Raw genomic sequence first — 14,632 nt, forward strand, 5'->3', positions numbered from 1 at the left:
GTCCGAAGACATTTTGGTTCTCAGACAAAAACTTAAGTAAAAGTGTATGGATCTCTTTGAAGTTTTAGCACAAGGTTCCATGCCACAATAGGAAGGTTGGGATTTATTTTGGGGGTTATTGTCTTAGCGGTTTAATAATAAGGGGCCAAAAACAAGCATTTTTCTTGTTTCAGGACAATAACTTGTGAATAAGAGTATGGGTCTCTTTGAAATTGTGCCACAAGGTTCCATACTTCAAAAGGAAGGTTGGGATTGATTTTGGGGGTCATGGTCCAAACCGTTCAGGAATTAAGGGCCGAAAAGGGGCCAAAAACTAGGATTTTCTGGTTTCCAGACAATAACTTGAGTATAAGTCTATGGATTGCTATTTAATTGTGCCACAAGGTGTTACACCATGAAAGGAAGGTTGGGATTGATTTTAGGGGTTATAACCCTAACGGTTTTAAAGAAAAAGGGACCAAATTTTTTTTGTAAAAAATACTTGAATATATGGCTTATTTCATGACTAATTTCAATGGGGTTTAATTCAAAGTCTTGAATTCTTGGGGTTCTTGAATATGCTGAATCTGACAGGGTATTTAGAATTTGGATTTTGGGCCCTGTTTTTGAATTGATTCATATTAAAGTGCAAAAGGTCCAAAATTAAACTTTGTTTGATTTCATCAAAAATTGAATTATTGGTGTTCTTTGATATGCTGAATTTAAACATGTATTTAGATTTTTAATTTTGGGGCCTGTCTTCAAATTGGTCCACATTAAGGTCCAAACGGTCCAAAATTAAACTTTGTTTGATTTCATCAAAAATTGAATTATTGGTGTTCTTTGTTATGCCAATCAAACAGTGTTTTAGATTTTTGATTTTGGGTCTGGTTTTCAAAGTTGGTCCAAATTGGGGTCCAAAATTAAACTTAGTTTGATTTCATCAAAATTTGAATTATTGGTGTTCTTTGATGTGCCCAATCTGACAGTGTTTTTAGGTTTTTGATTTTGGGCATGTTTTTCAAACTGGTCCACATTAAGGTTCAAAGTATCCAAAATTAAACTTAGTTTGATTTTAACAAAAATTGAATTCTTGGGGTACTTCTTTATGCTGAAAATAGGCATATAATTAGATTTTTGGTTTTCAAGTTGGTTCAAATTGGGTCCAAAATTGAACTTTGTTTGATTTTAACAAAAATTGTATGTATGGGGTTCTTTGATATGCTGAATTTAAGTATGCATTTAGATTTTTGATTATGGGTCCTGTTTTCAAATTGGTCCACATTGAGGTCCAAAGGGTCCAAAATTAAACTTTGTTGGATTTCTTAAAAAAATGAATTCTTGGGGTTCTTTTATATGCTGATTCCAACCATGTATTTTTAATTTGAATAGTGGACCATAATTGGTAAATGTCCAATTTTGAATGTATAAGGACTTAGACCACATTCATTCTGTGTCAGAAACTATGCTATATCAAGTATTTAAATTAAGAGCTGTTTTGCACAATTAATAGAAATTTTAAGCTGAGTCATAGTTAAAAATAGATATAGCATCATATGATTGTCTAATTTTAGAGAAGAACTTATGTATATAATTTGAAGTTTAATGTTCATTATTAGATATTTTGTAAATAGGTAACTTTTAGACACTGTATTAATGATGAATGATATTTTGGAAATTGTTTTCTTTGTTTTATTTGTGTGAATTTAATGAAGAACTTCGTGTTAGGTTTGTTTGTTATTCTGTATGAATTAATTTTAAGAATGTTATATATATAAAAGTATATATATAATTTTTATGCCCCCGCCGTAGCGGAGTGGGCATTAAGTTTTACCCTTGTCCGTCTGTACGTACGTACGAACATACGTACGTACGTCCCAAAATTGGTTTCCGTTCTCTAACTTTAGTTTGCCTCAACCAAATGTTATGAAACTTATACACAATGGTTATTACCACAAAACACAGATCAAGTTTGAATTTTGGTGGCGTCACTTTTACCGTTATAGAGTTATGCCCCTTTACAAATGGAAAAATTGCTAAATTTATCGTTTCCGTTCTCTAACTTTAATTTGCCTCAACCAAATGTTATGAAACTTATACACAATGCTTATTACCACAAAACACAGATCAAGATTGAATTTAGGTGGCCTCACTTTCACCGTTCTAGAGTTATGCCCCTTTACAAATGGAAAAATTGCTGAATTTTTCGTTTCTGTTCTCTAACTTTAGTTTGCCTCAACCAAATGTTATGAAACTTATACACAATGTTTATTACCACAAAACACAGATCAATTTTGAATTTTGGTGGCGTCACTTTTACCATTCTAGAGTTATGCCCCTTTATAAATGGAAAAATTGCAAAATTTTTATTTTCTTCTAAATATCAAGTAATTTTTAAAATTGGAGTTATCTTCCTTTGTCCTTATTACAGTTGAATCAACTACAATCAATGCTATATACAATGCAATGTTTAATTTTGACTTCCACTGATAAAACACAGATCAAGTTGAATTTGGGTAGTATCACTTTAACCATTATTGAGTTATGCCCCTTTATAAATTGAAAGATTGCAAAATTTTTAGTTTCCATTCTGTAACTTAAGTTTGCCCCAACCAAACATTATGAAACCTATACACAATATTCATTACCACAAAACTAAGATCAAGTACAAATTTTTTGTTTCCTTTTTCTAACTTTAGTTTGCCTCAACCAAATGTTATGAAACTTATACCTTTGATAACTATTTATACACAATGCTTATTACTACATTATACAGATTAAGGTGGCAACACTTTTACCATTCTTGAGTTATGTCCCTTTATAAACATAGAAATTGCTGAATTTTTCGTTTCCGTTCTCTAACTTTAGTTTGTCTCAACCAAATGTTATAAAACTTATACACAACCGTTCTAGAGTTATGCGTGTTTACAAATAGAAAAATTGCTGAATTTTTAGTTTCTGTTCTCTACTTAAGTTAGCCTCAACCAAATGTTATGAGACTTACACACAATGCTTATTACCACAAAACTCAGATCAAGTTCAAATTTGGGTAGCGTCACTTTTACCGTTCTTCAGTTATGTCCCTTTATAACTATATGATATGCAAGCGGGGGCATCATCTGTGTCCACATGTGGACACTATCCACATTTATTTTTTATAAAGCAAACCCCCTTAAAAACTTATCTAATATTGTCCATTACCATATAAATAAATTGGACCATAATAGGTAAAATCCAATTTCAAATTTTTCAGTTCTTTGACCACATTCGTTTTGTGACAGAAACCTATGATGTGTCAAATATTCAATCACAATCCAAATTCAGAGCTGTATCAAGCTTGAATGCAGTGTTCATACTTGCCCCAACTGTTCAGGGTTCCGACCTCTGAGATCGTACCAGGCTGTGCACAACGGAGCATTTTATTATAAATACTTCTGAAATATCAGAAAAATAGGGAGTCACAGGCCTTATTTTCTTGAAAATTCAAAAAAAATACAAATTGTCCTATCAAATTCAGTATAATTATCTGCCCTTGATTTCAAATGATTTTTTATGCCCCACCTAGGAGCATTATGTTTTTCCGTCTGTGTGTCCATTGGTTCGTTCGTCCGTCCATTCGTCTGTCCGTTCGTCTGTCCATCTGCCCTGCTTCAGGTTAAAGTTTTTGGTTCAAGTTTTTTGGTAAGGTAGTTTTTGATGAAGTTGAAGTCAATCAACTTGAAACTTAGTACACATGATCCCTATGATATGATCTTTCGAATTTTAATGCCAAATTGGAGTTTTGACCCTAATTTCACGGTCCACTGAACATAGAAAATGATAGTGTGAGTGGGACATCCGTGTACTATGGGCACATTCTTGTTTCTGTAAATTTTAAAAACTCTTACTTACACTGATTGTAATTTTTTATACTTTAATCTTAAATTTCAAATTTTAGATTTTTTCGTCGTACAGTGTATATTGAATGATACTTGGTAAAATATTTTTGAACCTAAAAAGTATTTTTGCAACATGCCCAGAAGGGGTGCTCAGAAAAAGATCATCCTTAAATAAGTTCCCATATTATTTTGAACTAGTCTAAAATGTTTGAGATGAGCAGACATGTTGTGACTGAACAGTATATGGGGATGTATAGAAGATATTTCTATGTGTCCACATTTATGTTGTAGGTTCAATACAGACAGTTGAGCAGACATGTTGTGACTTAAAGTATTTCTATGTGTCCACATTTATGTTGTAGGTACAATATAGACAGGTGAGCAGACATGTTGTACCTGTAGGTATTTCTATGTGTCCACATTTATGTTGTAGGTACAATACAGACCCAGGTGAGCAGACATGTTGTTATTGAAGGTATTTCTATGTGTCCACATTTATGTTGTAGGAACAATACAGAGATTAGCAGACATGTTGTGACCGAAGGCATTTCTATGTGTCCACATTTATATTGTATGTACAATACAGAGATGAGCAGACATGTTGTACCTGTAGGTATTTCTATGTGTCCACATTTATGTTATAGGTACAATACAGACAGTTGAGCAGACATGTTGTGACTTAAAGTATTTCTATGTGTCCACATTTATGTTGTAGGTACAATATAGACAGGTGAGCAGACATGTTGTACCTGTAGGTATTTCTATGTGTCCACATTTATGTTGTAGGTACAATACAGACCCAGGTGAGCAGACATGTTGTTATTGAAGGTATTTCTATGTGTCCACATTTATGTTGTAGGTACAATACAGACCCAGGTGAGCAGACATGTTGTTATTGAAGGTATTTCTATGTGTCCACATTTATGTTATAGGTACAATACAGACAGTTGAGCAGACATGTTGTGACTGAAGGTATTTCTATGTGTCCATATTTATGTTGTAGGTACAATACATAGATGAGCAGACATGTTGTACCTGTAGGTATTTCTATGTGTCCACATTTATGATGTAGGTACAGTACAGACAGAGATGAGCAGACATGTTGTGACTGAAGGTATTTCTATGTGTCCACATTTATGTTTTAGGTACAATACAGAGATAAGCAGACATGTTGTTATTGAAGGTATTTCTATGTGTCCACATTTATATTGTAGGTACAATACAGAGATAAGCAGACATGTTGTGACTGAAGGTATTTCTATGTGTCCACATTTATGTTGTAGGTACAAAATGTACAATACAGAGATGAGCAGACATGTTGGGACTGAAGGTATTTCTATGTGTCCACATTTATTTTGTAGGTACAATACAGACCCAGGTGAGCAGACATGTTGTGACTGTATGATGGGGATGAAGTTGAAGAAATCCATGTGTTATGTTGTTATTTGTTTTATCAGTGTTATTTTGATTTGTTATAATTTTCTACAATGTGATAAAAAACCAAACATGATCATGGTCCCGTCAGAACGAGAGAAATTTGTCTATACGCGACAGGGAAAGGCAATCGAATATGGCAGAGAAAGTCCTTTGGTTTTTATTGGTGGGATGCCAAGAAGTGGTACAACTCTAATGAGAGCAATGATAGACGCACATCCAGATGTACGCTGTGGAGAAGAAACACGCATTGTTCCAAGGATACTCGGAATGCGAGCTCAGTGGTATAAATCAGAAACAGAAAAAAGACGATTACAAGAAGCAGGAATTTCTGATTTTGTAATTGACTCTGCTATTTCAGCTTTTGTGTTAGAAGTGATAGCTAAGCATGGCGAAGCAGCACCACGGCTGTGTAATAAAGATCCATTTACTCTGAAATCCAGTGTCTACTTGAAAAAATTATTCCCAAATTCCAAGTTCTTGTTTATGATTCGTGATGGACGGGCAACAGTACATTCTATCATTTCACGTAAGGTGACCATTACAGGTTTTGATTTAACAAGTTACAGAAATTGTCTGTCGAAATGGAACCATGCCATGGAGTCAATGTATGCTCAGTGTTTACATGTTGGTGCTAGACACTGTTTACCTGTGTATTATGAACAGTTGACATTGCACCCTGAATTGTGGATGAAAAGAATTCTAAGATTTCTAGAAATTCCATGGAATGATACAGTACTACATCATGAAGATTATATTGGAAAAGAGATCTCTCTGTCTAAGTATGTATAATTATATTGGAAAAGAGATCTCCCTGTCTCAGTATGTATAATTATATTGGAAAAGAGATCTCCATGTCTTAGTATATATAATTATATTGGAAAAGAGATCTCCCTGTCTAAGTATGTATCATTATATTTGAAAAGAGATCTTCCTGTCTAAGTATGTATAATTATATTGGAAAAGAGATCTCCATATAATTATATTAGAAAAGAGATCTCCCTGTGTAAGACATAAAGTCTGTATAATTATATCGGAAAAGAGATCTCCCTGTCTAAGTATGTATAATTATATCGGAAAAGAGATATCCCTGTCTAAGTATGTATAATTATATCGGAAAAGAGATCTTCCTGTCTAAGTATGTATAATTATATTGGAAAAGAGATCTCCCTGTCTCAGTATGTATAATTATATTGGAAAAGAGATCTCCATGTCTAAGTATGTATAATTATATTGGAAAAGAGATCTCCCTGTCTAAGTATGTATCATTATATTTGAAAAGAGATCTCCCTGTCTAAGTGTGTATAATTATATTGGAAAAGAGATCTCCCTGTCTAAGTATGTATAATTATATTGGAAAAGAGATCTCCCTGTCTCAGTATGTATAATTATATTGGAAAAGAGATCTCCATGTCTAAGTATGTATAATTATATTGGAAAAGAGATCTCCCTGTCTAAGTATGTATAATTATATTTGAAAAGAGATCTCCCTGTCTAAGTATGTATAATTATATTGGAAAAGAGATCTCCATATAATTATATTAGAAAAGAGATCTCCCTGTGTAAGACATAAAGTATGTATAATTATATCAGAAAAGAGATCTCCCTGTCTAAATTTGTATAATTATATCGGAAAAGAGATCTCCCTGTCTAAGTATGTATAATTATATCGGAAAAGAGATCTTCCTGTCTAAGTATGTATAATTATATTGGAAAAGAGATCTCCCTGTCTAAGTATGTATAATTATATTGGAAAAGAGATCTTCCTGTCTAAGTATGTATAATTATATTGGAAAAAAGATCTCCCTGTCTAAGTATGTATAATTGTATTGGAAAAGAGATCTCCCTGTCTAAGTATGTATAATTATATTGGAAAAGAGATCCCCCTGTCTAAGTATGTGCATGTGTAATTATAGTTTGTTTTGTAGGTCACTTAGAATTATTGAATGCAAAATCAATGCTTTCTATTACATAAAAACTTTCTTCATGAATCTTATTCTTTTATACATTTGAACAGTTATTAATTTTTGTTATTCAACAGAGGGAGACACCTTTTTAGTAGTTATTTTTTTTTTGTAAGAGATATGAATAAACATGATAAAAGGATAAACGTCAACAAGACAGCTACTTAATCATTAATGTTATAAATAACCAATCTGGGTCAACAGGACTGTTCAATACAATTTTACTATTCTTAAAAGAGTTATGACCCTTGGAAATATTGTAAGCGCTCTGAAGACTACATTTCTTTAATATACCAGGTATTTGTAAAAAGTTGATAAAAAAATAAAATAATTTTGCCATTGTACAGATAAAATATGTGGAACGCGGGGATATTAAAACTCTGTTCTTTTATTAATCTTAGATTTATTAATGGTAGAATTATTTGTAAAATAAGCTTTATTAATGGTAGAATTACTTGTAAAAATATTTTATTTTCAGGACAGAGAAGTCTTCTGACCAGGTTATACGTCCAGTAAATATTGATGCCATGTCCAAGTGGGTTGGACATTTACCAGCAGACGTTATCAGGGACATGGCTACCATTGCTCCAATGTTAAGAATTCTGGGCTATGATCCGGAGTCCAATCCACCAAACTATGGAGCTCCAGACCCCAGAGTTGCTGATAATACGATGCACATGCATCAAAATGAGGCTTTTTGGAGGAAAAAAGAGGAAGAATTATTAAAATCGGAACAAAGACAAAGAAAAAGACATACAGAAAAAAGTTGATGAAAATTAGTAGAAATGTTGTTTCATATGTTAAACCTATATTGTATTTCTGATTGTAAGTGATTTGGTAAGAAAACAGCCTCGGCATGGAGATTTGGTTACATGAGAGGAGTGTGGTAAATCTTTTGTTTAAATTATGTATTACAATAAAAACCAATATTTTTTACAATCAAAGGAGACATACACTACTTTGCCACCAAAAATCCACAAGAAATGGAAGTGTATTTGAAATGTATGTTTTATGACCAAAGAAAATGTTATTACTAGGCTTAGGTATATTTTACAAGGAACTCCTACTTAGGAATCCTGAAATGTACCTTCTAGATCATGATCACACTATGAAAAGAAATACTTGGAACTTAAGATCTATAAACTGTAAGAGGAGCAATATAATCAAAAAAGGACCTTAATAGAAAAAATTCTTGAAGTAGTCAAATCCTTTGTAAAACTTGATAATGCATGTACATGTACATGTGACGTGGCTGTCTGAATTACACATTTAATGTAGTCATATACCTGTACAAAATAAATATATACCTGGAACTTGTTTTAAAGAGATTACTTTTATAAGATCTGTATTTTGATTGGCAGACAACAATCACAAGGAATTCCAAATTTAAGTTTTATTTCCCAATAAAATGCAATATTTATGACTGCATGTGCTTTCCATGACAACTTTGCCACAATGTGTTATCGTCTTGAACATGCATGAAATATTTGCCACTGGACATTAAACAACCCAACAATAAATAATAGAAAAACAAGCAAACCGCTTGATTTAACTTGTATAACAATAAGGTGACGTGGTATGATTGCCAATGAGACACCTAACCACCAAAGTTCAAATGAAGTGAATGTAAGCAATTATAGGCAACCATACGGCCTTCAACAATGAGAAAAATCCATACTGTATAGTCAGCTATAAAAAATAACTTGTAAATAGAATGACTGAATTATTTGTGTTAATCTCTAAACACAGATTACACAACAGGAGAAAATGGTTATGTTAGACCAACATGTCCGTTAAAACCAGTATACTGATTGCTGAATAACAAAATTGTATTGTGTTTTAATATGTTTGCAAGCTGTCATTGTCTTTAATAGATCTATAATAGATACAAAAACAAGACTTTTTCTAAGGTTGAGCTCAAGAACAAACTGTTGTTTTTGTATCACTGATAAATAAATATTTTTGTATTTAAACACGACTGTTTCTATAAAGGTTGAGCTGAAGAACAAAATGTTGTTTTTTGAGTTTGGTATCACTGATAAATAAATATTTTTGTATTTAAACACAAATTTTTCTATGAAGATTGAGCTGAGGAACAAAATGTTGTTTTTTGTGTTTTGTATCGCTGACAAATAAATAAATATTGTTTGTATTTGTAAAACTTATTGAATGGACTGTAATAAACTATAATATGTGAGGGTAATTTACAGGTGGCCTATTCGCTTAATATCTTCAACTTATTTAAATCTAGTGGCTTGATGGATTTCACTGTATCATTTAGAGGATATTTTGTATCTAAAGGCATGGGCATCTCATATTTTGTTTTTGTTTTTTCATCCAAAGGATATTGGGGTTTTCCTATAGCTGATTTATATCTACATAAATTAGGAACCAAAGGGTATAAATGTGTAAGCCCTTATCAGGGATTTTCTACATTTTTTTAGATTTAAAATTTAAAAAAAAATAAAACTATGAATGTTATTTTACTTAGTGTTGCGTTCACCTTTAAATAGTAGATCTTAAAATGCATGAATGTTATTGTTTACAGCAATATAAACTGTGAAAAAGTCTACAATTTTAGTTAATATTTCATAAATTCATAAAAGACCAACTCTATGTTTGAAAAAAATTATCAAAATATTTCAGTTTGACTTGGAACATATAGAAACTTTGGTTCCAGTAGATCTGTTATCTAAAAATTTAACTGAAGCAACAGAAAAAAAAACAAAAAAAATTAGAATGTTGGAATAGATACATTCAATGATTTATTTCAATGAAATAGTAGCACCACATTTATAATACTTTTTAATATAAAATCTATTCAGATAGCACAGTAAAAAAAATATCAGCATGATACCATGGTGCAATAAGGCCCTGGGGAGAACACTAAATACATGTAGTGAGATAGTTAAAACTGATTAACTACTTGACCATTGACAACTTAGTTATTTTCATTGATTTAATCATTAGATCATCGTTTAACTCTGTGACATGTGGTCAATTACAATTATTCTTAATATGAGCTGCATCTGATAGAAATTGACCGTATACAATTGAATATCAATACATCTGTTAAGTTAAACCTATTTCCGGTTGAAAAAAATCTGTACTGAAAGTCTGTAACTGTTTGAAAATTGAGTTAGTACAAGAACCCTACAAAACAGTCCAAAATCAATCAAAGTCTTATACATATACATGTATACTTGCACTTGCATAAAGTCGATTTCTATCCGACACAGCTCATATATAAAGCATTCATTGTTTTAATGTTCATGGTTTTATTATATTATAATTCTCAGTTGTATTGACGTTATATATTGTTTTGTTGTACGCAATCCTGCCATTGTTATTACTTTATTTATAATATTACTTACATTAGAATACTTACTACAATTTTTACTTTTCATTTAAAAAAAAATTGTTTACCAAAACTTCGCAAACATTTATTATCACTTTCATCATACAACATCAACATTTTTTGATAGTCATGGATAAGTCCAGAGAGTTTACAAAATGCATGTACCAAGATAAAGTTGACCAAAAAGAAATTAAACATCCTTAATATCTATTGCAATTATATATTAACCCTTTATTTTCATAACAAATCTTTAATTAAACTTTTTTTCAAACTTTATATTTTCAATCATTTTGTTATCATTTTTATTATCTTTTATATTTTGAATTATGATTTAATTGCATATAAAAAATGAACAAACAGATGTATATTTGGGAAACATCATTCTCTCAGGTTCAAATTTTTGTAGTACGTAATCAATAAAAGCTATTTTTGAAATATACAAATTTAAAAACATAAGTTTGATTTGCAATTCAATGTAGAAATCATTTTTCATCACAGCAAATGTGAAAATTTCATAGGTTCATCGTTTCATTTTCTTATAAAACAAGATCTGGTATATAATTGGCTGTATTTAACTATTAGAGAAAGGGATGACATGTGATAATTTCGTTGATTCATCATTTCATTTTCTTATAAAACAAGATCTGGTATAGTGATGGTTGTATTACACTTTACGAGAAATGGATGACAGCTTAGGTTTGCTCTAGACAATTTTCTTATTTTTGTATTATTTGTAGTTTTATAGGATGAAGATATAAAGTACCAACCTTCATGGATTGAGTTAGAATTCTATTTTGGTGGATACTTAGTTTTGACAAATTATGTTTACTCTATAGCAAATTTGTATTTCGTGTAATTTCTGAAGTTGGTGGTATATAATCCACTAAATACATGAAAATTAGTACCCTGAATATAAATAGTATAAATACTTATTATGAATCCACAAGAGTTTAGAAATTGCTTTAAGATATTTCAAGCTTTGTGCCAAAGAGAGATCTAGTCAGAATTTTTGTCTCATGTGGTATCAAAGTTATATAAGGAGAGAGTTTTAAGGTATTCTGATCCGAGTGTGCAGTGATGGTGGTGTAAAAATATCCAAACTTTTGTCATCCAAATATATTTAATGCCTCGTTCACACGTACATTTAATTCAAATCGAATGCGAATAGAATTCGCTAATCGAGTTCACACACTCATCTTTTTTTAATTTGAATAGAATTCGAATTTGCTAATTCGCATTATCCAATTCGCATTAGAAATGCGTTTTCGTTAATGCGAATTAGTTAATTCGTTTTAATTCAAATTTAACTGTTGTGTGGACACTTTTTAAATTGTAATTCGAATTAGATTATTGCTGCGTTCACACGTAATTCGAATTCGATTCGCATTAACTAATTCAAATTAGTTTAATTCGCATTCGAAACGTTTTATATCCAAACGTAAATTCTAATTCAAATTGCAATGCGCGTCAAATTAGCTTTACTGTCCGAACGACGTTAACTTTTAATTCGTATTATCAAAAACGCATTTCTAATCCGAATTGGATAATGCGATTTAGCCAATAAGAATCAATTCGAATTAAAAAAGAAGAGTGTGTGAATGCGATTAGCGAATTCGATTCGCATTTAATTCGAATTCAATTTGAATTAAATGTACGTGTGAACGAGGCATAATAAGATGTGGTGTGATTGTCAATTAGACAACTCTTCACCAGATATTTAGTATGCTAATGGCTATTGCATTAAAATGCATGCATTACATGAGATTAAAGTCATCATCCCCTTAAATTAAGTCATGCATTATTTACTTTTCAATAACAGTATTGTGTTCATTTAAGTGTTAAGATTAATTATCAAAATGGTAGTCCAATATTGTAATGTAATATTCCTGAGAAGGAGAGTCCTTAAAATTATCTAGATTGAAGTCATTAGCTTTGCATGACACAGTATGTGTAGTAATAAACTGGTTAACAAGTACCTAGGAACAGTTTATAGTTTAGTATTTTGTACAAGCTTTAAGTCTTAAAAATGTATGTCACCTGGTATCAAAGTTTTTTTTTTCTATGACATGAAATTTATAGGATAAAATGATAAAATATTTGTTTGAATGGGTTATTGTATATTGTGAAATTTATAAACACATGTGAATGCATAATCGGCTATTTTGTGTTCTTTGGTCGGGTTGTTGTCTCTTTGACACATTCCCCACTTCCATTCTCAATTTTATGTAAACACCTTTTTTATGATACTTGTGTGGATGCGCTCAGAAAAATTCTGAATATAGCAGAGAATAACAGATTTTTTGAAAGTGGAAAAAACTTTTCTAATGGACAAATTGGTTCCTGCCTATTCAAAGCAAGTCACATGAGCATGAGTAAGTTTTGCATGGACTGGAAACAATCTGACTCCTACTCCAAAGTTGTCTCCCATTGATGAAAATTCTAATTTGAAATAATTTTGTGCTTGAAATAAACTATTTTATCAACCTTTGTATATTACTATCTTGCTGATCTCAAATCATATGAAGGATAAAATCTATGGCATGCTTAATTTGTATTTATTCAACTTATAAGAAATTTCCTTTCCTTAAAAAGGAATTTTCAATGATATCTTATATCTTTTATATATATCTAATGAAAATAGTAGATGTCTTATAAACCTTGCTTTTAATTATATGAGTACAATGTATATGAGATATCTTGAATGTTAAATGAAAAAGAATATGGTGTGCCATGAAAGCCATTTTATTTTTTTCTACAGTATAAATCTTGTTATCTCCTCTTGACTACAATGTTTTCTTTAGTACTGTACACACGTAATGGTATTGTGGGGCCAATTGTTTTATAAAAACTATAAGGGGAATAACTCTACATATACTTTATTCACATTTTACCCTTTCTTGTTCACTTCGTGGCTATTTAATTTCCTGATTTTCTAATTTACTTGACGTAGTTTAATAAGGAAAGATCCAAGATATTTTCAACGATTTATATTCGCGTTATCTTTCTATTTTTATTTTGCCAAAGTCGCGAAAATAAGTTGATTTACAGTATGACATAATAGAAAGGTATTTATAATCCTTGTACTCTGATATATATTGTTATATACAATTTAATTGTGATCAAAAAATAAATTATATATTTCTTGATGTTGAAATTTTACTGCACTGATGTCATAGAAAATGATAATGCATAAAAAAGAAAATTGGAATAACCAACAACATCAAACAGTACAACACACCATAGATCACCATAACAACCACAAACTCCTCCTAAAACCGACATACAAACAAGGACAAACAGTAATGAAAAAAAACAAAAACACATGGTCCATTTAGCCTGATTTTGAACATACACAGCATGTGGTAAGGGAGCTACCATTTGATTTTTATCGGGGGGGGTCTAGGATGAAAAAATTTGTCCTGCATTTTTTTTTAGTTGTAATCTCTGTCCTGCCTTTTTATTTTTCACCCTATTCGGTCCTGCCTTTTTTTTTTAAAGTTTATCCTGACTTTTTTTTACGTAAATTGTCATCCTGACTTTTTTTTTTGCAAGTGTCTCATCCTGCCTTTTTTTTTTACTCAAAACTCTTGTCCTGCCTATTTTTTTCAAATTTCATCCTAGCCCCCCCCCCCCCCCCCCCCCCCATAAAAATCAAATGGTAGCTCCCTAAGCTGAAATTTGAGGTAACCGTAGTTTACCAATGTTTGAATCGTACAGGAATAGAACAAATACTGAGAGAATCGCATGAGCTCCAATAAAAGGGAAGCTGGCTGTGTCGGCAGAGTAAACACAAAACTGCTCTTTTCCCCATCTAAACTATAAGCTAAGATTCATCATTCTCAAAGACTAACAAACTAGAGGCTATAAGGAGCTTGTATTGCTCATATCACATTTTTGACCAAAAACTTAATACAATGCAACAACATATAATTATATGGAGACGTGATAATGATTTGCCAATGAGACAAATATCCACCAAAGTTCAAATAAAGTGGATGTAAGCAATTTAAAGCAACCGT

At 31.4% G+C, this 14,632-nt stretch overlaps 1 protein-coding gene across 2 annotated transcripts in view; it reads left to right on the top strand.

Moving 5' to 3' along the window:
* LOC127736739 (protein-tyrosine sulfotransferase 1-like) overlaps window positions 1-13,759 on the top strand; it is a 43,106-nt gene extending 29,347 nt beyond the window's left edge. For both annotated transcript variants that reach the window (XM_052247320.1, XM_052247321.1), the window contains exons 4-5: window positions 5,219-6,073; window positions 7,734-13,759. In XM_052247320.1, coding sequence (XP_052103280.1) covers window positions 5,219-6,073; window positions 7,734-8,025 — 1,147 coding nt within the window. In that variant the 3' untranslated portion in view covers window positions 8,026-13,759. The remainder of the gene's footprint in view (window positions 1-5,218; window positions 6,074-7,733) is intronic.
* Window positions 13,760-14,632: the final 873 nt, after the last annotated feature.

The sequence above is a fragment of the Mytilus californianus genome, unplaced genomic scaffold (assembly GCF_021869535.1).
Source record: "Mytilus californianus isolate M0D057914Y unplaced genomic scaffold, xbMytCali1.0.p SCAF_36, whole genome shotgun sequence".
NCBI lineage: Eukaryota > Metazoa > Mollusca > Bivalvia > Mytilida > Mytilidae > Mytilus > Mytilus californianus.